General features: G+C 33.4%; 2 protein-coding genes across 2 annotated transcripts in view; one reads left to right on the forward strand and one right to left on the reverse strand.

Annotated features, from left to right (window-relative positions):
• LOC106670930 (epidermal retinol dehydrogenase 2-like) overlaps window positions 1–26,860 on the reverse strand; it is a 127,941-nt gene that overhangs the window by 33,935 nt on the left and 67,146 nt on the right. The gene's annotated exons all lie outside the window — the stretch shown is intronic.
• Window positions 16,734–17,547, forward strand: LOC112127427 (calphotin-like). Its single transcript, XM_024228421.1, has one exon. It carries the CDS (start codon window positions 16,985–16,987, stop codon window positions 17,525–17,527), a length of 543 nt encoding a protein of 180 aa, XP_024084189.1. The 5' UTR covers window positions 16,734–16,984; the 3' UTR covers window positions 17,528–17,547.

Below are 26,860 nucleotides of genomic sequence, written 5' to 3' on the forward strand. Positions count from 1 at the left end.
GCACCATTGTCTACAACCAGATGTCTGACAACATGTTGTGTTGTACCTTTTTTTAACACAATCAAATAACGTTATTAAAGTTTCCTCTTCATATTGAGGGGAAGATTTACTGCTTTAAACTTCAACCAAGATTTCAAAATATTTATAATTTTTGAACAGCTGAAATATTAATATATGACCTTTTATTATCAAACATTTGTCATATTTTTAAAAATTAAACTGAACTAAAATTCATTTGTAAATACTAAATACAATTAAAAAATATTTTCTTTTCATTATTTAAAATTTGTCATTTTACATGTTTATATAATAACAATTGATATTTCAAAAATTTGGTCGTTTGAAACTGAAGAAAAAGTCCAAACTTTTACTATCGTTTTTCATTTAATTTATAACAAGAAAGACGAAGAAAATATTATGTTAGTCACAGATTTGTAAATTACGTCACCAAAAAAGTTGTTACCATAACTAAAGAATATAGTTATCGTATATTCTGCCATATTACTTTTATTAACATTTGAAGCATAATTTAGAAAATTTTTTGTTACAATTAAATCAAGTTTACATGTCAATTTAATTTGAGAGTTATGATAAATATTATTGGTTGTGTATTTTCAATGATTATTGTTTTTTTTTATTTTCAAAAGTTTGATGGGAATGTTCAGAGTAAATAAATCATGCCTCATACTTATCATAAACAAGTCTCAGCTAATCAACTCAATAATTAAAACAGAAATTTACCCAGACATGTTAAAAATCGTGATAAAAATTGTATAAAATATACAAAAACTACAGGCTCATTTCAATTCTTTGACTAATCAACATAATAATAGAAAAGTACATAAATCAAAAAATTACAACACATCTAGCTAACAATAATTATATAAATCTATGTGAATATGATTTTTAAAAAAGAAAAGCCACGGAAACTTTTCTCTGGATTTCTGTAACTCCTTAACGGATCAAACTGCTTTATTGTAGGTTGTTTGTGGATTATATTAAGGTAATTGATACTATTGACTATTGCAAGTAGTTGGAATGCTTGAAATAGGCTACTTTGAAAAAAAACTAAATATAATAAATAGTAATTTGTGAACAAAACCATTAACAATTTTCAGAATTTTTTAACTAGTAGATAATAGACATCAAAAATTGCCGATCAAATGAGTGATCTTTTCAAACTTAATAGTGGAGTTCCTCAGGGTGGTGCTGTGTAATATTTATGTGAACGAAATTAATAGATCAATTGGTCCGGACAAGATATTTTTTTTTGCAGCAATAAAAAAAAACGCGGTACTTCTTGTGCATATTGATCAGATGTCTGCTAACTCAAAAGTTCAGTCATAGATTACCACTTAGTCTAATGATCAAAAGTTAGTAATCACTCCTGAGAAAACAGTGACCATGATTTTCAATGCAGGCTCATCCAGCCCGTGATTGTTTTGCCATTCTTGTGGCTTGACAATGAACTCAGAAGATCCAAATGCATTGACATGTGACTGCCTTTCCCTGAACTTGGTAAACGAAACAACGTTTTTGTATAAAGAATCTGTTGACTAAATATATTGATATTTTTCCGCCAATTTATGTTGAGACACTGCTTCCTTAAAGAAACTATTTTAATTGCATATAAAGCCTTGTTTGTGTCTCTCCTTACGTTAAGGCTTAGCAGATGAGAATATCTTACATAAAGATTAATTATTGGTTGAAAATGGCGTATTTAGCAGAAGGTCGTGGGTTCGAATCCCGCTCGTGACACTAACTTTTTCATTTCAACCAATACCTTACATAAAGATTAATTGATTGAAAGAAGTTATTTGGTTTCTCGGACCACGAAATATAATGGATTTAATAAGTAAAACGACGAATATCTTCACTAAAGCTCTTCGTGTCATTCCATTTGTCGCCGAGTATCGAATCCTGATTACACGACATTTGAAAAATGGCAAAAAGGAGGGAAAATTCGAAAGGTAGGTTGAGATGGGAAGTTAGTGTCCGAGTGGATCGAAGGCACGATAGCTCAAGTGGTAGAGCAGCGGCGTATTTAGCCGAAGGTCGTGGGTTCGAATCCCGCTTGTGACACTAACTTTTTCACCTCAACCAACACCTTTCAGAAAGATTAATTAATTAACACTAATCTTACATTCTAATAACCACAAAGAGAATTTCCTAAACACATTTACACTCAATGCAAAACAATATCTGATCTTTAAAATGATAAATTACTTCATTGGCAACTCAAAGCACCGTTCATTAAAACAATATGATACACATTGAAAACACAATGCTACGTAATTTATTCAGAAATCGTGAAATGCGGTCTGGTGTGATGTAGGTTTCAGAAAAACATTTTCTTTATCGTGCCAACGTTTCGATCTTTATAGAGATCATCTTCAGGGCTCAAAGTGTTTGTTTTCTGAGTAATTGTGCCATTCTTGCACACTCAACACGACTGAAAAATGGCGAAAAGGAGGGAAAATTCGAAAGGTAGGTTGAGATGGGAAGTTAGTGTCCGAGTGGATCGAAGGCGATGTGTGACACCTGGTTTAGTTTTGTACAAATTGCATAAAAAAATATATTAAATTATTTTAAACATTGTTATGTAATGGTAAATCCAGATCTTTCAAATTGTTATGATAAATCCATTTAGGCAATTTAAAATCTGAGAAGTATGATTAACGATTTCTGGAACAAAATACGATAACCATGTTAAACAGACCATAATGTTAGTATGACTACTTTTTTATTAATTTAAAAAAAATCTATTATGATAAATTCAAAAGTGGTGTAAAAGCCCGTGGGATCAATTCCTAAAGAGATTATTACTAGGGGATGAAAAGTGAAATGTAATTTAATATTTCAATTTTACTACAATTTTGGTTAGTCGTCTGGGAACTCGGTTGAATTACGAATTAAAGAAGTTTTAGAAATATCATAATTATTTCAATTATTAATTTTAGGAGTTTTATTGTGGACCAAAATTTATAGGAAACGAATATTTTACATAAAATCACAAAATTAAAGAAAATCAGCCACAAAATGAAAAATTAACGATATATATTTTTTAGAACAATTCAACACAAATAGGAAAATTAACGAAAAATTAAACAATTATCGATAGCTACATCAAATTTAAACAAAATAGATATTATAAAAATTATGTTTTGGATATACACCCGTATTGTATGTTGTTTGATTCCCGTTAGAATTTATAATCAGAGTCTCCAAGCTATGAACTCAAGATGTAAATTTGAAGCATGATAGGTCAAGTATAAGGATGAGTTCCAATGTATATTTCTATTCTGGAAGTTTAGATGGTCTTTGCATCGATTAGTGCAAAGATCTTCGATCATGTTTTGGCAAATTTACTATGTATATACTGAAATTATGAGCTTTCACCTCAAAATAGATTTAACATTTCATCAATCGTGGTATATTCATCAATTTCTTAAAATCGCCGCCGATTTATCTCTTTCTTTACTTTTTTGACGTGACTTTAAAACGTTCAATCTAAGACAACTGACCAGAAGAAGAAATCTGAGTAATAAATCCAATTTAGTTAAAAACGCTGAAGTTACTTGAAGAACATCAGCCTCCGAATACCACCTCCCATTGAATGCCACAGCGTGTTTTCCTATGAGTTTGACTGAACAAATGAAGAGTCAAACAATTGCGATGGAAGCATAGTAACATAAAATTGAAGGTCGAGCAGAGACGTAATAAATTTTTTAAATAAATTTCCAATGTCGTTTGATCCTTGTACAAAATTGATCTCGTGGAAAAACACCGAAGAAAATCGCTCACTTCCGTTTACGCACATTTTTTAATAGGACACGAAAAGTTTGGAAAATTTTCTTTGGTAATGGCATTATAAAAGAAGAAGCCGTGTTTTTCTAAGAATATAACAACGCTAATCATTTACTTAAATAGTAATTTTGTTTTTAGTTGTGCAACGTTCAATGGGAAAAGTAATTGGCAATTACGGGTGTTGGGAAAGAACTGATTGATACATTGAGAATGTTGAAATGTTCAACGCGTCTGACCAAAACATACAGTTGACCTGGAATTTTTGGTACATTTACAATCTAAGTTTTGAACGCAATTTGATATCAGATCACGTGCCATAATATTGCCAATAACTTATAATATAATGTCCGTTTCTATTGTTTTTCCTAACAGTTTTCAGTCATATTTCCCAGGAGATCAAAGCTTTTTTATATTTGCTGGAAAATTTCTTATTTGAATAAACTTTTTAGCCTACTTCTTACATTCTCTTAAGCGTCTTTGTAATTAACCTATCGACAATAATTATAACATCATGTACAGAAGTTTTTGTACAAAATACTAGAGTAAAACTTAGAGGCGTTGAGTATTTATCAGTTTTTTGAATAGTTCAAATATAACTCTATCTCAACCAACAGTACTCTGATTTGAAATTTTCAAAAACATTCGAATAAATAAAGTTTTTCTTATATTTCTTAAGGCATATTGAGACGGTTAATATTTAATTGAATATTTTTTTAAACATGAATATTTCAAAATACCCAGGGCACATCAGCTATTCTTATTTATCTAAACTCCATAAGTAAATTAATTGTAGTTTATACAGTTTAGCTATTCTCAAATAAAAATAAAAGAATAACTACTGACTAATAACTTTTAATATTGGGATTTTTGGATGCTTATGAACTACTTGGTTGCGTCAGATTTCTGATTTCACTGCTCAAAATAATGTGCGAGGCGTAATTCTTTTATTTGACTTTTTTCTTAAATATCACCTTGGTTGTTGGTGTGTCAATATTCTAACTCTTCCTTCATAGTGAAAGTATTATGCTTACTTTTTAGGCGAAGGACGTTTGATCGCTTATCTGATTTTGCTGTGCCTTAACGATTCTTCGACTTCTGATTACAAACAGTTGTACTTAAAGTGTGAACTATCAAATAAACAATTTAGGCAATTTTACATTTTACGATTTAGGTCATTCCTTGGTGAAAAAGTCAGGACTCGACTTTTCAGCTTGTATTTTAAAATTTTGATCCTAAAGTCAAGATTCATTTTGCAAGTAAGGAACAGTGATAAGGTAGTAATAACTAGTAATAAATCTTGGAATATTGCGTTTTATAAGACATCATAACTTTTATTTAAAAGTTGAAGTTTGTGCTGAACAAACTATTATTTGATTTATTTTGGTTTATGAACCATCATAAATGTACAAGATATGTATGCTTTAAGTTCTAAATTTATATCGGCCTTCATTACATTATGAGTACAAACTAGTTTAAAGAATGAATAATTAATAAGAATAGTTCGTAATTTATGACAAAATCCGTTGTTAAGTGTTTTTTTGTACCTGTGTATTAATTGATGAGCCTTAATTAGAGTTACGGGAATTCATTTTTAGAGTTGCAATTTGGTTTTTATTTTTCTGTTGCCATAATGTTGATACAAATAGAATATGTAGTTTGTTTGTTTTGTATGTATTGAATTGTTGAAGTTTGGAATTTTATAAGGCTCAAATCACCAGATTTCCTTTCAAATTGAAAATATACTTATATGATATATATACTTATTTGTGTTAAGTCCAACTTAATTGTTATTTGGCATATTATGAAACAATTTTAATTACTTATTCCTTCAATATATTATTCACACTTACAGAACGCTCATACTGCTTGTGCATATTGATTTAAATTTCATTCCAGGAAAATTTATTGTAGCGAATATACTTACAAAATAAACGTATTGAAAATGTATGATTAACTCAGCATATTTAGTAGTCAAAAGGGAAATTAAAGACATAATTTTTTTTTTTTGGGGGGGGGTGATTGTTACCACCAAAGAGCTTTTCAAATTTTGATCCGAATAAAAGCCTTAAAAAAACAGCAAAACTAATAAATATACACACTGATGTATGTAATGGGACATTCCAATTCATTCGATTTGTTTTTTGTTTCAAACTGTGTAGGCAGTTCATTTATTTGTAATTCAAAATTTGCCAAATTGATCGTTGTTAGGATCTGCATCAGTATTTTCAACTTATAAAGCTAAAATTGACTTTGTACATATATCGATATTTCTTCAATTAATAACTGATAAAAAAGTTTTTGTATTTCGTCATTTAAGCAATAGATACATTCAATAAATAAAATGGGCTGCACATAAAAAAGTTAGTTTTATGATTTAATTTTAATTTTCACGTCCTACATAGGTCAGCTAAATTTTGCCCATTTAAATTTTATAATGGCAGTATTTTGACTAGTTTTCACAAACTGTTTAAAACAAGTCATTTATCTTGTTAAATTGTTAATAATATCCAAAAATATTAAATAAGCATGCTCTTGTGATAGTAAATTTCACCACGCTAGTTGATGACCTAATGTGGATCGGTTGAATATGCAGAATTCCACCAATACTCATCCTTCATTGACGGGATGTCCAACTGGGAGATATGATTAGAATATGAAGTATGTCACGAAAAATGTGTCTTTTTTTTCCTACAGATGAAGTTTATAAGTAGTGAGTACGGTCAGGTACCAAAATCTGCCCTTGGGCTTCGCTTAGTGAATGAGCAACGTTTTATGAACAGCGAGAGCGAACGGGTTTAACCGTAGCATAAAAGTTCAAAAACTTGTTTCAATTATGGGAAATATAATTTTATAACTATCACATAAATCACACGTCTATAGGAAAAATTGTAATGTGTTAGTGACGAAGCATTTTAAGAATTAAGTATCAGATAATTTTCAGAAACTAAATCTGTCAGGTGACAAACAGAAATTGTCTTAAGAAACAAATAAGTTGCATTTAATATGTATCATTATGAGCCAAAAAACATCAAGTGATCATCGCCCGCCTTCTGCGCTTAAACGGAAAATCTTTCGTTTTTCCTTTCTTTTCTTTCTTTCGTGCATCATTGTCATAGACTCTCTCAAATTTGTTTCATGTTTTCTTAACATGAACTACCTCTCGAAGGTACCGCAGATTGTCAAATTACAATAAAAAAACACAAACACATAACACTAAAATCTTCATGCTTCCCACCTTCCCCGAAGACATCGCAAGTTACAAATTATTTAAAAAATTATTTAGAGTTATTTTATTTATGTAAAGTATAGGATGAAGTTGTAATTAAAGTTTAATAATGCAATAATATGAATAATTGCATAAATACGACATTAATATGCATCACAATAATTCTACAATAATTTATTTGAAGATTTGTTTATATTATATAATATTATTTACATTATAACATAATCTTTTTCAGCCTTCTTGAAATGGTTAGAAAGGCTTCGTAAATTAGTATTTAGTAATGAATACCAAAAATCTCCTTACGTTTTTCTCTATTTTTCGTCAGTCCGTATTCATTTCGATTCATTAAAAGTAAATCGATAATTTCCACTACTGATCGTTTGCATGCTGCGCGGTTTGCCCAAGCAAAAGACACGGGGACGCTAAATTTTCTATGATTTACGACGGGGTGGCTGAATATTGGAACGGTACATGATATCAGCGCTTTGTAAAAATGATATATTTCAACATCATGGGCAGAAGTTTACGCGTTCTATGAATTTAAATACGGCTGGACTAATTCACACGATTTGATAGTGAACATTTTAAAAAAGAAAATTCGGTTAAAAATATAAGGAAATAAATATTTTCTTTCCAGTTGTAACTGAACAATTTAACAATATGTGTATGTTTTTTTAATCAGAAATTTAATACAAAAGTGAACAAATGTTTAATTAGACCTTTAATTTTTACACATTAGGATTTTTGGTTATTTTATAATCCGTTTAGTTACGATGTTTCCTCTATGCTACAATATATAATTTTTTCCAGTGAAGTCAACTATATTGTGTAAATAAACGCAATTTATTATTTTACATTAAAAGTTTAAGATTTACACTTGAAGTGTTGATGTGTAAATCAAGGTGACTCGATTAAAACACTAATCACAGAAAATTATTTAAAATTTTATAGCTTTTATAATAAAAAAGAATACAAATTTTTCAATCGATTAACACACAAAATAAGTATTTGATCAACAGAAAAAAAGTCTATGATTTGATTGGTTATTAATCTGCTTAAACAATAATAATTCAACTATACTTTCCTTTGTATTACACACTTTGAGTGAGCAGAAATACTTTGATTGAATAAAAAAAAATTTATTTTGCATTGTATAAATTCACTTTTTTCCTCATCCTACACGATTTTGTTCAATTTAAACAATGTTTGTAAATTCCCGGCCCTGAAGATGATCTCAATAAAGATCGAAACGTTGGCACGATAGAGAAAATAATTTTCTGAAACCTACACCACACCAGACCGCATCTCACGATTTCTGAATAATCAAGTACTGATTATTCTTGGCACTAAAAGTTGAGCTTTTTTTAAATTTACCAATAAGCTGGAAATTGGTGAGTTTAAAATATTTAAATTATAATAATAGTATTGTATTTTTGTTTGTTTATATAGGTTAAAAACGAAGGAATCACCAACATAGAAATCACAAAATTGTAAAATAAGATATTGTAGTATGATAAAATTAGGATTGTTAAATATTCTTAAATACGTAATTTTTTGGAATTTAAGATTACCGACCGAAATCTAGTCTCTGCAGTATGCGTATTTCAAGGGTGGGCAATCGATAATTTTCCCACATTGGAAAAATTCTTACAATTCCATTCCCAACGTGGTATGTAAACTTTCTGCACAATTTGTGTATTTTTATTCAGGCTGATTTCTTTTAGTTTAATTCAGTTATTTCCCATCTACATAACTATTTTTTTTTACAGGATTGGTACATCAGTGGTATACCTTTTATTAGAAGCTGTACAAGAGATACATCTGTAAAACAATTGTAACAGTAAAAATGCTTTAAGGACAGAACAATTAACACGAAAAACATCAATCTTCCGTAGTTAAGTGGAAGTTAGAATAGGCTTTAGTGTCGTGGAAGTAACAGTTTGTAACGTCTGTTTAGCTCGTTTCGTTTTAGTCTTGTGTGCGCATTCTAAACAAGTCATTTGTCAAGGTCCCAAGTAACTAAGTGGGCGAGTAGTGAAATCCCGTTAAAGTCAGAAGGTGGTAGTGTAATACATCTGGGTTTAAAATGAATGTATTTATTTTAATACTCCACTAATTGGAGTAAACGTCGAAGCACTGCAAATGGTTTGAAGATTTCAGTATGCTGTGATTGGATCTTTATGTGAGATAAGAATTGCTGTATCTTCAGCAAAAGAAGAGAGAATTGTTTATACAAGTTTTTGGAATGTCAGCAGTATATATCGTGTAAAGGAGAAGTCCAAGAAAGCTCCCTTGAGGGACGCCACAAAGATAGAAAATAGTTCTCGGTCTCATTCTGATGTAACGCTCAGATAACTACGATTTGGTGATTAGGTACTGGATGCCACTCCGTTTCTACATTAGGTCCGAGTGCCGAACCCTGTCAATGGCTTAAGAAATGTCGTTGAACGGTCAATACTGCTTCTGTTCAAGGTAGGACGAATGTCGTCCACAATGCGATGACAGTGTGGGTTGTCGAGTGTATCTATGCATGCATTGCAGGTAGTACGTAGTACTGTATTTGTATTGAAACACACCTTTATACACTAAGCTGTTTAGTTAGCAAGTATATGACAATAATCCATACTTGCAAACGAAGTGACACGACCATTATACAATACTCAAAAAAAAAATCTCAAATAAGATAACAAGAGCTGGGCAAGTATTGGAACCTAGAGCTGCTTTTAGATTAGGAAACATGAGAAAAATCTATAATTTATAATGTGGAGATTCTATTATTTTAAAAAATTAAAACGATTTTCCACAAAAGCGTGAAATATTTAAATATAAATACTTCTGGTTTGCTAGTTAGCGTATGCTGTTTATTATTAGGTTTTCGCCATATCTTTTATTATAGTTATTTGTTTTGGTATATTTGCGAATTAAAGATAATCCTAAATAAAATATAAACAAATAACAATTTGGATTCCTAATGCTGTTTTAACTTTTGTTCAGATTTGACAGGTCGTGAGATTTTATCCTGTTATATGGGGTGTGGTGTAATTTGATTCTTACCAATCATCTTAGAATCGTTTTGGCAATTCGACATCTTCAATGTGAAAAAAGAGAAAATTCACAGAAACGGTTCTTACAGACCAACCCAGGGCGAACCAAGATTAGCGGTAAGGATAAAATTACAGATTACAATAAAAAGGTGAATAACTTTAAGCATCAATAGGTAAATAATATTTACATTGTACTATACATGTAAAGGTAAATATAATATCTTATGTTTAATTTTACTATAGACATGAAATACTAATTTACATTACTTTAGGTTTTGAAAGATACAAAGTTAATAACTTCAGTCTGATTTATGATTAAACTATATATAACTCATTCTTAAGTTTTAAATTTATTTTTAAATACTAACCATAATTGCTTTATAATGGAAAAATGTGAGTAATTATCGTGTTGGAAGAATACAATAATGAACCACGGTATAATACTAGACAGCTGTGTAATCCCAGCGAATTAGTTATTAATCATCACCTTCCAATGCTGGTCCTTAATTGTTTTAATTCAACTTTAAAACCATTAAAAATAGATTAAATGTCTATTGTACGGTGTATTGTAGAACAAAGCCCCAGAAGTACTTCGGGAAGATCAACAAATTTTCAGTCAGTCACGTTGAAGCACTCAGAATCAAAATAACAGCAATAATAAATTATATATATATTTATAACTGGATGAAGCTACTGAAATTTTGGTGTTATTGTGTCCACAATATACTTGAATAAAATAGTTTGTTGTGCAAGAAAAGTATAAACATTCTGTTGAATGATAAAACGTTGAACAAATAAACTTTGTTTTCATTTTTACGACAATTGCAAACAAAGATTTGAAAACGTGAAAATGTGTTGAGAGCTGTGATATGAAAGCTGATCCACATCCCTGAAAAACAAAACCCCGCTCATTTCTGACCGTGTGGGAACTCTTCGCCTGGCAACCATATTGCATAAAAATTCTTTCATCAGTGTGATGGTGACATCAACGCTTCCGAACATAATCATCGGATTTGTAAACGTTATTTAATTTAAAATACAACTAGCAGCATTTCCAATGGATTTACAGAAGAAACACTAATTTTTGGTCTGTGTATTTTTTTAAATAATTTAAACTACACAATTAGGCAATAATAAATGTAGTTAGCGAACAATTTTCTTTGTGTTGAAAAACAAAACATATATTATAAAATAAATTAACTTAACTTGATAAACTCATAGGGTGGGTTGCAAATAACAAAAACCATTATAAATGAACTAAATTTAATAACTATTTGAAAATATTGCATTATAAGTTTTAATTTTATATTCTTCCGTTTTCATTTTTATTACTTATAATTAACCAAAAATAAACAAATATTTTTTGTTTAGATTGAAGATTTTTTGTTTTTTAAACTTTTTAGTTTGTAAAATAATAGGTTTCGTTATCAATTTGTTTGTTAAATAATTAGTTTACGCTTAATGGGCTAACGGATTTATAAAACGCATTATTCACGACAAAAAGTAACAATCAGAACAACTGGACTTAAAATTCTTATGAACAATTTGAAAAGTCCTAACCTAATGAAGTTGCAATGAAATTGCGTTTTAACTATTAAAAATTACGTCAAAATTTCTTGTATGCGGAAATATTACATCTTTTGGTGCACATATCTTCTACATAAAATAATAAATCTTTGTGAGTCACATTAGCAAATCAGTTTTAATTTTACTTTATTAACCCAAGAAAAAGAATTTTATAAACAAGTCGTGATGGTATGATGAATTTTGTTTTTAATTTTTTTTACTTGCGCCATTCATGCTTGCAATTATGCAATGGCTGAATTTTTGACAATGGATCCCTTTTAAACCAGGGTTAAATAATAATTTAAATACAATTTTTTACCATTTAATATTTATTCAATAAAATTTTAGAGTAATTAAAATTATTATTTTATTTTAGCATAAATTTTTTAAATTAATGAATTCCTTTGAAAGGAGGCAAAGATAATGTGCAACTTTAAAAATATGGCGACCTTAACCAATGAATGACCTTTTCTAAACGGATGTCCAGCTTATTTAATCGCTGATTATTTTTTGTTCCCTTGAACTATCCGTGTAGGGCGGGCGTCAGTGATGAGAGAGAACGTCAAGGGATTGGTGAATCAATAAGTCAATTCTTGACAAATTTTAAAAACAACGTAAAAGAACGTAAATTTTTTTTATTAGTTGATAAAATAAGGGAGTACAAAAACTTTTGTTTGAAACTTTTCAATCCCCTTTGTTCTGTACTGAACTTTACAAAGACAAACCATTTACAAGTTTATGATAATTAATTAATATTCAATAAGAAAGTAAAGTTTCGGCTGATTGTGATCAAGTTTATCAAAGTTCTTCTCCCGGACGTTATTGCTTAATTTTGTAAACTTAATAATGACAGTATGGCTTACTCAATTTGTTTGTCATCAAGGCTAGTGTTTGTTTATAAATACTTCGACTATTTATGTTTTGACACGACTGAAATTTTTATTAAATTAACAAAAAAGTTTTGTAATAAAATAAAATAAAGTTTTTGACTCATATTTCAAATTGTAAACAAACCAGTTCCCGGTGACAAAGCATTTTTTCAATACTTTTTAAAAGGATAGTTCCTACTCACAGTAAGTTGTTTTGCAACGATTCGGATTTCGAGCCTTTTAGCTCATCATCAGGTTGTAGATGTCCTTCAACCTGATGATGAGCTAAAAGGCTCGAAATCCGGATCGTTGCAAAACAACTTACTGTGAGTAGGAACTATCCTTTTAAAAAGTATTGAACACCACACTCACTCCATCATTTATCATTTCTAAGCATTTTTTCTGTATCTTGACATTAAACAAATTTGAAACCAAATTCATTGTAGCTTGAAAACATCTAATTTCTGGAGGGCAGTGGCGGATCCAAGGTTAAAAGGGGAATACCGGAGCTAAGTAAAGATGTTATGTGTTATATGTAGTATGTCTTAGTTTATAGGCGATGAAAGTAAAATATTCAATCAAAATTTTTGCCATTTTTGCGTTTTCTCTCGCACAACAACCAGCTCGGTTTGTTTAACTTCACTCCCTCCTAGCTACGCCACTCATTATTGGATTTTCACAATTTTGGTACCGATTTTCAGCGGAATTCTTCCGGTAACTTTTAAGCGCAGGTTGGGTCAAATCCAAGCAGTATTTTAAATATTATCATAATTTGAAAAATCCCATTTTTAATCAGGATTTTTTCTCAAATACAACACTTTTAAATTTAATTTCTTTCGTTTAAAAGATCAAATTAATTTCTTTTTTATAATACAATGAAACCGAAGGCGTTTCTTAATTTTTGGTTACAAATATGCGAAGATTTCTTTTAAATTAACAAAGAAATCACGGTAAAAGGCAAAAGTCCTTAAAATTGGGTATATTGTTAATAAATATGGCGTGGCCTTCAACATATTTTTCCGTAAATCTCCCATTGTTAACTAAAAGTAATAGTGAAGTAATGCGAGAAAATAATTAATTTAATAGCTTAAATAAAATTTCAAATTAGGTAGTTATCTCGTAAACCATTATTTTATTTTCATTATTTTCAGTGGTGTAGGAAAAAATTGCCGGAATCTAATTTAATTTAGCGCCAGCTGTTAATAAGAAACAAAAATAATTGATTAATTTTTTATTCTATTGCAATATGTTTATGATGTTATGTTTTGTATAAAATAAATAACAATATGTACCCATGGTTTTCAAATTATTCTTTAATTTTTAAAGAACAAATTTTTAGCACCGCTGGATTGATTCAGCAAAAAAAAAAAATCTGCCTTACACTCCTTACTGCCGTGATGGCTTTTTTTGTTCATTTATGTTTTGGGCTAAAAATTTACATTGCAGACCATGATTTTTTTTATTAAACATATCCTTCTGGTGCTTTTCTGATTGTCTGCTGTAATGTTCTTATTCGATCTCTCGATGTGATAACCTGTAATTTGGTGATTAATTTTTTATATTCGTTAATGTTGATGACTAAAAACATTTACATTGCACACTATGACGGAAAAAACATTTGGGAAATATATGAAAAATATGTTCCTTATTGAAATTAAAGTATTGAAAATTTTAAATCAAGTTATTTTTTTCAGTTTTTCCCTTTGAAGGAGGAGAAAGTATTGCGTTGGGCCGAAAAACGATATGTAGTTTTCTCTCCCTTGGCACGTTTTTAGGTCTTTTGTGCCTTAAAAAACGGAAATTTGTTACACCCCCCTATCGACATCGATGACCAACCGCACCCGCCCTTGCTCGAGGGCGCTATCAGTATTTTTTAATTTAGACGTGTTTGATGCCGCAGTAGAAGAGATTTTTGACAGTTTGATGGAAAATCATATTAAAGTTGTTATATTGGGAAAAAAGTTTCAATTAACCCCGTATTGAAATTACTACTCAGTACGAAGTATGCTGAACCAATCAATCAGATTCAATCAGATGATTGTAAAACATCTGACAACTTATCATATTTGGCAAGACGAAAATGTAGACTGATGGAGAAATAGACAACGTGAATTATTGACTTTCGCCACTGTCCAGTCAGACGTGCTTAGAATTCAAAGCGCGCACCGTGAATACAATACTCATCAGTCAAATAACATAATTACATGGATTCTCCCGTTATAAATACGCACGTGCAAAACTTTATACTTTAATGAGGACATTAAGTTATTTATGTTTGTAGTTGGTGCTTATTAACACAACTGTATGTTGGTCAACCATTAGAATTGCTTAAGTAAAATACTGTTACTACAACGGTTGATTTTGTTCGTTGCAAGAACTAATTTATATAAGTAGATGTAAAACTACAATAAAATGTATTTGTAATTATAATTAGTTTCATCTTACAAGAGGCTAAGAACGTTGGGTCATCAATTGCAATAATTATTATATACCGATTTTTTTTGTACCTAGAATAAGAAAATAATGTGGAATCTAAATGATATTAAATAAAAAACAAAACAGGCTTCCAGTAAACTAGACCAAAAAAGATTTTTTTTGGAAAAAACCAATGAATCCGCTGTAGCACTCTTTAAAAACTTTAAATACAAATTTTGCTAGAAATGAATCAAAAAGACATTCACAAGGACAAAAGACATTCACAACCCTTGGAAAATCGAATTAACAATTTGTCAAAAATGTTTATATTTTAAGTTATTTCAAAACAAAAAATAATGTCGACATTAATATCTTTCAATTAATTAAGGTTTTTAGTTGAGATAAAAAAGTCAGTGTTACGAGCGGGATTCGACCCCACGACCTTCGGCTAGATACGCCGCTACTCTACACTTGAGCTATCGTGACTTCGATCCACTCGGACACTAACTTTTTTATCTCAACTAAAAACCTTAATTAATTGAAAGACTTGTCAAGCGGACCACGAAAACTAGTGAATTTAATAAGTTAAATGAAGTATATCTTCACTAAAGCTCTCCTTGGCCTTTCATTTGTCACCGAGAATCATATAGATCGCACGACATTTGAAAAATGGCAAAAAAGAGGAAAAATTTAAAAAGGTGGGGTTGAGATGGGAAGTTAGTGTCCGAGTGGATCGAAGTCACGATAGCTCAGGTGGTAGAGTAGCGGCGTATCTAGCCGAAGGTCGTGAGTTCGAATCCCGCTCGTGCCATTGACTTGATCTGAGCCATTTACATTGCTTGATCCATCAGTGAATACAAGTAAGGATTCTTCATTTCATTGAGAAAGTTGTATACTTTTGGGAGAGTAGAAGTTTTTGGAAGCCTGTTTAGGTCCAGTCTTACTTTAGGTGTGAGTAAATTCCAAGGCGGGGTTGAAATAGCTGATGGGTTGGTCTTTGGAAATGTTGGATAGGGTGTTTGATAAAGATTCGCAATTTATGCAATGCGGACAAGAAATGATTGTCTATTATTTGTCTCTTCTGTAGTCAAAAACTGGTCTTAAGAGAATATATCTTTTAACGGGTGAGATTTTTATTTAAAATAAATTTATTTACCAACAAGGTCAGCGTAATGTCTCCTTATCAGTGTCGGCTGATGGTATTCGGGTACAATGTACGCTTGATACGTTGTCAAATATGCTTCTTTCACCACTTCAGCGACGTATGGTGTACTTTTTATAATGTGAGTCGACTACTCACCTAACCTGAATTATTTTTATTAATTTGAGGTATGTGATTCGTTCGCAGTGAATTACAGATCTTGTTAATTGTGTTTGTATACCCAAGGGAAAGTGACGAATATGATAAATCCGCGTGTCAAATTATTGAAAATATTTTATTTTGCTTGAAGATAAGCGTATCTCCTAAAAAACCGCATAGAAATTGTTATACGTATTACAAAGTTAAGGGAAATTGTTATTTTCCTGTTACAATTAAATACGTGTAAGCACTTTGATCTGTTGGTTTTGTCAATTTGCTATCACTTGGAACGAAGGTGCTTTAAGAAAGAATGGTTAAGTCAAAATTGACTTAATTCACTGGCAAGAGAAGAATTTCTTGCTTCCTTTAATAAATGCAAACGCTACTTAGATTTCTTGCCAGTTAGAAGTTACATATTAGTTGATTAGCTTTTTCAAAATCAACAGTAAGGTTAAATTTAAGAATATATATACAAGTTAATAAAGTGGATGATTAATGCCAAACTAATTACGTGCATAATGTCATTTAATTTTTTATATTGTTTATGTTTATCCACCGCGTTGTCTATTCAGTTCAAAGTTTACTTATTAATTCCCTAAAACACACAGTCGTTACTTGTGCAACGCCTTTTGAAATCCGAAGAATGTCCTAAGTCCTGATGACACGGACTGAATTCTAATCGTAATACGGTTTGATATAAAAGCGTGGAGGATCGCCTCATGTCAACAGTCATTTCGAAGTTTTCGACACGGGCAACATGAAGTTCCAAGCAGTCCTTTTCGCCGCTTCTCTGGCTATCGCGAGTGGGGGAGTCGTCGTCCCTGCTTATTACTCGTCCGCTTATTACTCACCGTATGCTGCTGCACCGTTCGTAGCAGCTCCTGCTGCATACGTGGCCGCCCCGAATCCGGTCGTGGCACGCGCGTCAAGAGTTGTCGGAGTGCCCGGTTTCGCCGCCCGTTATACTTCCTACGTCGCCCCGAGCGTAGTCGCACAGTACCCTGCTGTAGTCGCCGAGCCGGCTCGGTTAGCCGTCGCACCTGTTGCTGCCGCCGCCCCGTTGCCCGGTCCTGCTAGGCTCGCGGCAGTCTCCCCAGTCGCCCCGCTGCCCAGTCCAGCGCGATTTACAGCAGTCGCACCGTTGCCCAGTCAACCGAGATTCGCAGCTGTTGCACCGGTTTCGGGCCCAGCGAGGGTAACCGCTGTCGCTTCAGCAGCTCCGGTCGGTTCTGCAGAAAACGCCAGAACCGCTCCAGCACGAGTCGTGGGCCAGACCGCAGCCAGGAACACCGTTGTGTAATCAATTATATTAATTGAAATACATTTCTAAACTTTGAATTATTTTTTCATTTTACTCAATTGCCCACCTTATTAACACATTTCTTTGAACCTATAAGAACTTCAAAATACTGACAATAATTTTTGTTCGTAATCATAATAATTTCTTTCTGTTATTTTTAAGATTTAAGATCTCCTTCTCAAACTTGACACTCAAAATTTGAATCCAGGTTAAAAATTAAATCGTATTTTTATGATAACTTAAAGAAATATTCTCTTCACTATTACGAAGTATTTTTTCTACATCCATTATTTGTTTCTACAACTGTATATCTATTGGTATACATTGTATCGTAGTACAGCTAATTGGATAATTTATGCAAATGTGGCATTAATGGCGTTATAGAGAAAGCTACCCATTGGCAGCCGCTCTGGATTAATAAAATGATAATAATCATTAAAGATGTCTCTTATCCATAACCTTTTCAGACGTTTACGTGGTAATTGTGGGAAATAGAGAAATCGTATTTGTGGGTTAGTGTGATTTTATAATTTACTATGTACTATATATTACTATATTAATTTAATAATATGCTTTGATGGGTGAAAAAACTGTTGGCATGTGAAGATCCCTTATGTGTGTTATTGATTACGTAAAAAGGGGCAGAAACAATTAGTCTTAAAATTTTGGTTTGAAAACTTTTTAATCTCTGAATATTGGAATATTTGGCAGATCCATAAGCTTGGCACCCGTACATCCGAATAGGTTTGTGTAGATATGTGTATGTCGAAAGTTTTGATTTTGATGGTAATTTTGATTGTCGGTTGAATAGGTAATAAAAATTTTAAATCGTTTGTTAAGTGTTTTTTTAATCGTGTGTGTGGATTTCAAGTTAGTCTTCTAAAAAATGTAAGTCCTAAATAGTTAACTTTGTCAGATGGAGGAACAGGTTCATTGTGAAGTATATGCTAGGACAAGTCTCACGACGTAGTGTAACAGTGATATGTTATGACTTTAAGGGGTTAAACTTTATTTTCGAAAAATTGCTCCATTTTTCAATTGCCATATATGTTGGTTTTGTCCAGGGCAATGTTGGGAATGAGTCGGTCGTCAAGGAAATTTGAGATCACTTGTAAAAAACTTAACTATGTCAATCTGTAGACATATTTAAGATTGCTTTGCTCTGATGATGACCTTAATACAGATCGAAATCTTGGCAGTAACAACTGAATTTGCTTTTTTCTTTAGGACCATACATTGGTACGGAGTGTTCTTGAGTGAAAATGTAGTCGATACTTCTAACATAAAAAACATCAAATTACTTATCACAAGGAGGCAAACAAATACAAAATATAAATTGTTTATTACAATATTTAAATTACTATTTTATCATACATGAGTATTAACGACAATTGCGTTACATTTCATCAATTGTTTTGTGGATAATTAAGTTGATTTACTATTTTAAAGTAATTAGGCTTGAGTTTTACTATTTTACTATTTGATTTTAAATTCATCTTCGGCCGTTTATGAATCGCAACGTGAAATGCTTGGTCTCAAATTACAAAAAGTCATTAGATTGTGACAAACTTTTTTTCAAACTTTTCCATCCTGTGCTTTTTTTAACGTCATAATTAATTTCCTCTTTCTAATTAAAACACTTCAGGGACTTTTAACACTTTTGTTTTCAACTTTTTATTATTATTATTATTCGGTATTGAAATGTTTGATTTTTTGCTAATTTTAAACTTACGTTGGGGTGAGCGGCCCCAGAAGGGGCCTCAACTTCTGGGGCCGCTCACCTCAACATAAGTTTAAAATTAGCAATTGATTTTTCAACGGCCGACTAAAATAAGGACATGTTTGATATTTGCTTTATTCAGACTATTTTTAATCTGAAGAATAGATTTTAGCAACAAAAGAAATTTACAATCATTTACTTCATGCAGTTTTTCCTTTATTTTCCAGATTCATTATAAAATCCGGCCAAAATAATTTTGGCATCCATTGAAAAGTCCAAAAATAATGAAATGTTGTTGGTTAAAGATTGCGCTTTACAGTCTGATAGCACATACTAACTCGAGAACTGCGTATAATTTATTTTATTAATTATTTGAAACTGTAAATTAGATGGTTTTTGAACTCCCTATGAAATTTTTTTATAAACTTGAGACACTACAGATAAGCGGACCTACTTTCGTGTTTTTGCAAATAGAACTATGAATTAAACATGGCCAAACTGCCAACAGAAGTGTTCACAAATGATTAAAATTATGAAGGAAGTTTCGTAAAAATGGATAGGGGTTTAGCTGAAAATATTGTTTGATAAAACTAAATTTAAGCTTTTATTATCGTAAAATGTTGTTTGTTCAAAAATCGTTGGATTTTACTTTAATAGTTTTTGAAGTGTAGAAAGGAGAGAAGAAACTTGATAAATGATGCGTTCTAAAAATGAACGTCAATGGATTTCCGTCGTTTTCCTCTGACTGGTGTGTTCATCGGTGCCGTTACAACTGAACTTATTTGGCACAATATTGCCCGATTTGTGGTACAAAGGTTTAATTCAAGGAGGAGACTTACGGTTGCAAATCGTTGACCTAGGCAAAAATGATGTTTCCTTTTTCTCTTCATTAATCCTATGTTGACAGATTGCATTAGCCTTTTAGCAAGGCCCTTTTCGGTGACCGGTCTCTCCAGAAGGAGATTAGAGAGTGAGTATTCTTGCAACTCCTGAATCCCATAATCCCAGGATTATTCTACTAAAGATGTATAAGGGAACAAATTGACTGCTGCATATTGCATGCATGCACCATTTTTAGGTTTTAAACGATAGCTTTATCGAGAAATGGTTGGTACAATTTCAATGCAAATCACATATTTTTGTCTGTCTTGTTGTTGTTAAAGGTTGTAAAAGCCAAGGGGGCATCGTCTATAAATTCACCAGATTGCTTTTACAGCCCGCTCATTAAGAAGCCATACTTTTTACGCAAGCTTAGGTCAGAGGTGAACAAGTCGATAATTTTGAATGATGTGGCTTTGATAATGGCTGGTATTGAGCGGTTTGTAGTTGCGATAACTTTATTTTTAATATTCAAATTTATGATGGATTTTGAAGAGAGGTACCGGTATCGTTCCTTTGACTCTATTTAGGAAAATTGTGTACTTGCCTCGTTTTAAACCTGAAAATGAAAGGTGCAATAACTAAATAACACCTCCAGTATTAGTGACAACTAATTATTATTATAAATATAGTTGTACATATCACAAAATGGTACTCTTCAATATGTAGACCTTTGTTTTGGACTATTTCCACCTGTCTTTCTGCCAGTGACTGGATCTGATGCCGGTACCTTTTGTTTTTAGGGAAAAAATCATCGCATCCCACTTTCACGTCCTCGCTGTTATGGAAGTACCCACACGTTAAAAAAAGAGCCATCAACCGAAACAGACTGTAAAGGTTAAAGGTTAAAAAGCAATAGATCTCTTTTCGACCTACGCATTGCAACAAAATATCTTCTTATTTTGCAATTTCTATTATTGTCCAGAGGCTTTTTACCAGATTCCAAAGTTTTGATAAAGTATGTTTTTCAGGGCTGGGCTTTCCTTTCCTAGATGTAGGAATCTCAGCTTATATAAGTATTTGCACCAACTGAGGACAGGTTACGTTGTTTCTTCATCTCCCTGGCAATATCTGCTCAGGCTGGCCTTTCTGCCACAGGTCCTATGCATATGCCTCTGGAGTCTGCAGTCCACCAATCATTCGGGTCCTAACACGTTCAAGATTTAGTTTATGGGAAAGTTCCTTTGTTGAACTTTTTGCATTGCTCTTTCCTGGAACATACTCCCATTTGCCCGAGGATTTATTCTTAGTTTATTACCAGATGGATTTGGCCAGTATCCCTCAAAATGGTTCAGGGCCAAAGGCCCCTCTGCCCTTGTGCCTTGGTATCCAGACAAGGGTTATTTTTTATTATCCCTAATATTTGAGAGGGTCCGATGCAGTCTCAAACCTGGTCTTTTGTACTGACGAGGCAGTTGCCCTAAGTGCCACCTGACTGTCCGAGAAGATGGGTTTTCTGTTATTAATATCTAACCTTTTAATCTCTTTAGCACAGTGTTCACAGCAACTGTCACCGCTTGAAAGATTGTGGGATGAGGTCCAATCTCAAGGATATAAACAGAGTGAGGTAAATCCACACTCCTTGCAAGATTTTGGCAGAGTCAAACGCGGACGATGGGAAGGGGGCTTGTTGACCAAAGCAGGGCACTTGGTTAGTACAACTGGCCAAACTCTGTTTAGCTGTTAGTATTGCATACGTTAGAGTCAATTGATTAAAATGCAAAACGCACTGTAAGTTCCACTAATCACAAATCTTAACTTTTTGCCAAAATGATCTTCGTGAGCCTCCTGTTGTGCTGTTCATCTGGCCTTAATTACTTCCTAGGTATGCTAGGACTTTTTAAAGATATACATTATTTGTCAGTCGTACATATTCATTTTCACAACGTTAGCACTTTTAAGGTCACATCTTGCTACCCAGTCATTCAGGAGGTTCATTTTTCATCATAGATTACCATCTACAACCGATGTGTGACCTCATCAGGGGTCATAGTCAAGGTCATAATCACACTGTTGAAAGTATTTTGATAGATAACTGATTCCCCTTTTATTGGTACAAAGTTCATCAGCGGCCGCCTTTAAGTCTTGTTTTCCTTCTTCAATATAATTTTTTTTTCTTGTATCCATTCTTTTTTTACAAGTCATCAGGACAACTTGCATTGCCGTTGCGTCTTGAAAATGCAAATTACCTCTCAAATCCACTAGATAAATGGTAAAAACGAATACATAGACCCACTGAAGATGGAGAAACGCCGACACTAGTTTTACATAGATTAGCTTAGCGAGGATAAGCAGATAATCTTCTAAGATCAAATTACATTTTAAAATCCATTGTAATAACGTTAAATATAAGAGTAGAAAGTAAGATAATGCATTTGTGAAAGTTTAGAGGAAATTGTTATATTAGAGACACCTAACGAAGAAACTATGGTAATTTCTACCAATGTAATTAAGTAATTATTGTCTAATAATTCAATAATATTTTGCTATTATTGTGGAGTTCATTTAAAATTATATATGTACTTGGCAAAACAGTTTTTGGTGAACTGAGCATTTCTAAATGTCATATTTGGAATTTTCAAAACATAATTTATGATCGTTTTTTTACTTGAATTTTTAATTTTTTTTATACAAATGGCAGAAAAGGGTTAAATTTTAATTACCACAATAACAGTTACTACAATCTATTCAATGTTGTAATGAAATCGATTGGGGAAGATTGAGATGAAAGGTCTCTAAGGGAATCCTACTCAGATGTCAGGCTCTTCCTCCAGCCAGGGCGGTATTAACCAGAGCCTGTTCATTAAACTCCGTCAAACTGTTGTACGAGGATTTTAGCACGTGTGCGTTGAAGGGTGTCAGTCAACGGGGATAAATTGCCAATCGAAGGAGTTGCACGAGGATAACAATTTCTGTAAACAAAACATGACCTTCGATATTAGATGGAAACGAGCCTATTTTCAATCCAGAAACCTAAGGTCGTTAAACGATAGTTCACACGGGATTTTTTCAAACCTGAAGTACAAAATGATATGGTGAATAATTAGATCAATTGTCTAGGGCTTTGTAAAAGTTCATTGCAACGTTCAGGCTAAATGTCAAATGAAGGTCAAAACCAAAACCTATTGAGACGTGTATTTCTGGAAGTTTGGTATTTAAGACATTCGGTTATTTCAACTTTTTTCTACAAATAACACATAATGAATGCCATGACGAACTTTTAATCAGATTTTAACAGAAACAACATTTTTTTTAAAGATATTTATTTTATTTATTGCTATCTGTACATAATATACATTGAGCAAATAGTTAGTTATAAACTAATCTGACAGACCTGTCAGACAAGGAGGCAGTGGGGAGAGAAATCAACTTTTATTTAATTGGGGGGGGGGAGTAAAAGTTAATTCGGTGGGTTAGATAGAAGGTCACGAGGCCATCGTCGTTTTAGACGGCGTGGAGGATTGTAAGGGTGAGATGTTGAGGAAAGAGTTAGGGCTAGTGAGTTAGGATGGAGGGAGAGTTTAGAGTGAAAAGTGAAGAAGCGTGTATGGATAAGATCTTTCACGAAAGGGATTTTAAGATCTTTATGGATCGTTTGATTTGTGACGTAGAAGGGAGCATTGAGGATACGGCGGATAACTTTAGATTGAAAAGACTGAATTCGTTGGATATTGGATGATTTGGCCGAGCCCCACAGCTCGACTCCGTAGGTCCAAATAGGTCTGATGAGTGTTTTGTCAGCGGTTAGTTTGTTATGTATGCTTAGTTTTGATTTTGGTCCAAGAAGGTGTCTGAGTAGTCCATATGTTTTGTTAAGTTCTTGCCGTTTTAATCGTGTATCTGGGTTCCAAGTAAGTCTACTATCTAAGTAAAGCCCAAGGTAGCGGACTTGGTTCGATGGTGGTATTATTTTGTTGTAAATGTGCACTGGTGGACAGGTTTGTCGTTTGAGCGTAAATGTAACGTGTTGGCTTTTTTGTTCGTTTAACCTGATCCGCCACAGATTGCACCAGTTGGTAATAAGGTTCAGGTGTTGTTGGAGTGCTTCTGTTGCTAGGATAGGATTGGAGTGTGTTGATAAGACGTAGGCTGTGATTTGGACAACATTAAGTTTATTTTTACATATACGACGCAAAAATCAATTAATAATAAATTGTCTTCTTTCAACCAATAGAGTGTTTTATGGTTTAATTTAAAATTTTAAACATATGAAAATAAGAAAAGTAATTCCTGTCCAGGAGGGCTAAACGTCAAACTACATGTTGGGCATTGCAGAACCCAATAAAAAACCATGGACCATGTCGGAACCACCGCTAGCCTGGCAAATACCCATCGGACACCTGAGCTACTCGCCAACTGCGGTCTCCATTATACACAAAACAAATATTAATTTTTTTAAATCCTTAATTTCCTAACGGTAAAAATCTAAACAAATTTATAATTACAGATTCAAATGGATCACCCACCCTGGGAGTCGTGGCCCACTTTGTGTGGAACTACGACGACGACGTGTAGTATAGTGTGGTTTGAGGCTCGAGACCCCGAAACGGCTCACCTCGAGTCCTCATCCACGGCCCTTTCTCAATCCAGGTTCCTTCATTCTATCCTGTGACTCCTCCCAACCCTTGATTGCAATGGGGGTATCCGGGCACAAAATAAAGGTGCAGCCCAGAGGGCGTGGAAACCTCTCTAAAGCACAATGTACTCGTGTCGACCTAGGGTCGGCATGGGCAGCGGGTGCCTTAGCAGAGTCACACGAGGGCCAGTGCACTAGATCCTGTCGCATAGGCGGGGGAGGGTGTACGGCAGTCTGTACCACGGGGTAACTAAACTTTCCAAATTCAGCCCTAGTTACACTGGGAATGGTGACGTCCCTGGCGGGAACTTAGACAGAGGGTGTCTTCTATCTGTGACCTTCGTGAAGCTTGCGTATGGCCAGCGTAATTACCCCCCGCCAAACGGGAGACGTTGCGACCGGACGACAGCGTGTAAGCGTTGAGGACGCGATGATCGTGCTGAATAGTCCCTCGAATGCGTGAGTAAGCGAACGGAATCTGTGTCTCGGACTCTAGTATGCTTTGCATTGTTGTGCGTATGACACCCTTGGTACCCTTGGGGATGCGAAGGATCGGACCACCTAGGCTGAGCCTATGGCATCCCTCGAATGCGCATGGCAGGTGTAGGCTGAGCTCGATACGAGACTTTACCGCAGGCGGTGCTCATCTAGGGTGTGGTTAGCAATTCCACATTAAACTAAACCGCTGCCGGGGCGTTCCCGGAAGTTTCTACGCTAGGGGAGCCCCTATGCTCAGGGAGATAGAGTCGCCTTCTCTATCTAGGGAGTACGCGGGAGAACAGGCTGATGTATTGGCCTGTTAGCCCTTTGCGTGCGGCATACGACCCGATGCACAATGCCATGTGGTGGCACGGTAACACCATTCCGTGGTATGCGGAGGTGCGTCAGCTCTCATCGTGAGAATCAAAACGTCCGATAAGGCCGAATAGGCCAGGTGCGGACGCTAAAGATCCTCTTGTCTTGTTGACGATGAGTTCTCGGGAACGGAAAGATTCAAATGGATGTTTGTCTTTATCTAGAGAAATACTGGCTACATAAAATGGATAGAGGAACAATAAAATTATAATAAACAATATTAATTGATATTGTAGATTTTTGGTAGTTATGAACAATCAGTCCATATGTGCACAAATATTTACTAATTTCCTATAAAGATTTTTATTTATATATTTATGGTTGAAATAAATCTCGCTAGAGTCAGCAAATTCTTGTTTGGTTATATTGTATTTTTCGTTAAATAGATTATATAAATTCGACTGTTAGACAATTGTGCAAAGTTTCGTGAAATTGAATTGGGTTGTTTCACATGATATTCAAGTCAGATGTTGTTTCATTTCAAGGCTCAGAATTCTTCAATCCCAGCATAAAAAAAGTTAGTCACGCGTTGGGAAAAATATGTAGAAAATGAAGGTAAATACTTCGAATAAAATGATTGTGTTTTTATACAGTAATTTTCCTAAAAAGACCTTTACCTTGGAAACGGAAATTTCATGCGAAACAACTCAAGATTTATAATAACAAATACCTCAAATACATTATACCTCAAAGATTATTCTTACCTGGTTTTTTTAAACGCTCATATATATCAATCACGAAGCGATAAATTGTTAAACCTTGTAAGATGAATACCACCAAAAGCGACTCTACGATGGCCTTTCGAAAGTCTGTATAACGAATGTAAAGGACTTTGCTGATCAGCCACACCCGTCTGCCCCAAGTACACCTGCTTCTACCTCATGCGTAAGTGTCCCATAGGTAGAGAAAGGATACACTCAATTCATTATTTAAATTTGACATGAAGATGGGACACGGATGGGCGAGTCAATTGTTGAGTCACTTGTCCAATTTGTTATGCAAAACAGCAGAGTTTCCAAACATATAGGATGAGGACTGCTCATCGTGTGTGTGTGTGTGTGTATTTGTATGTACGTACATGTCTATATAGGTATACATGTGTGTGTGTGTGTGTGTGTGTGTGCATACTAATGTGCATTTATTACATATATCACAGTTCGTGGGGCTGAAAGGACTTCACTGTTTGTAACGCCCCAAACATCCTGTCATAAAAAGCTTAAAGCTTTAAACTTTTTAAAAACAATGGATGATACATTGATAAAATGAATATTATTTAATACTCTTGAAACAAAAAAATAATGAA

The sequence above is a fragment of the Cimex lectularius genome, unplaced genomic scaffold, assembly GCF_000648675.2.
Source record: "Cimex lectularius strain Harlan isolate CLEC.00 unplaced genomic scaffold, Clec_2.1 scaffold294, whole genome shotgun sequence".
Lineage (NCBI taxonomy): Eukaryota > Metazoa > Arthropoda > Insecta > Hemiptera > Cimicidae > Cimex > Cimex lectularius.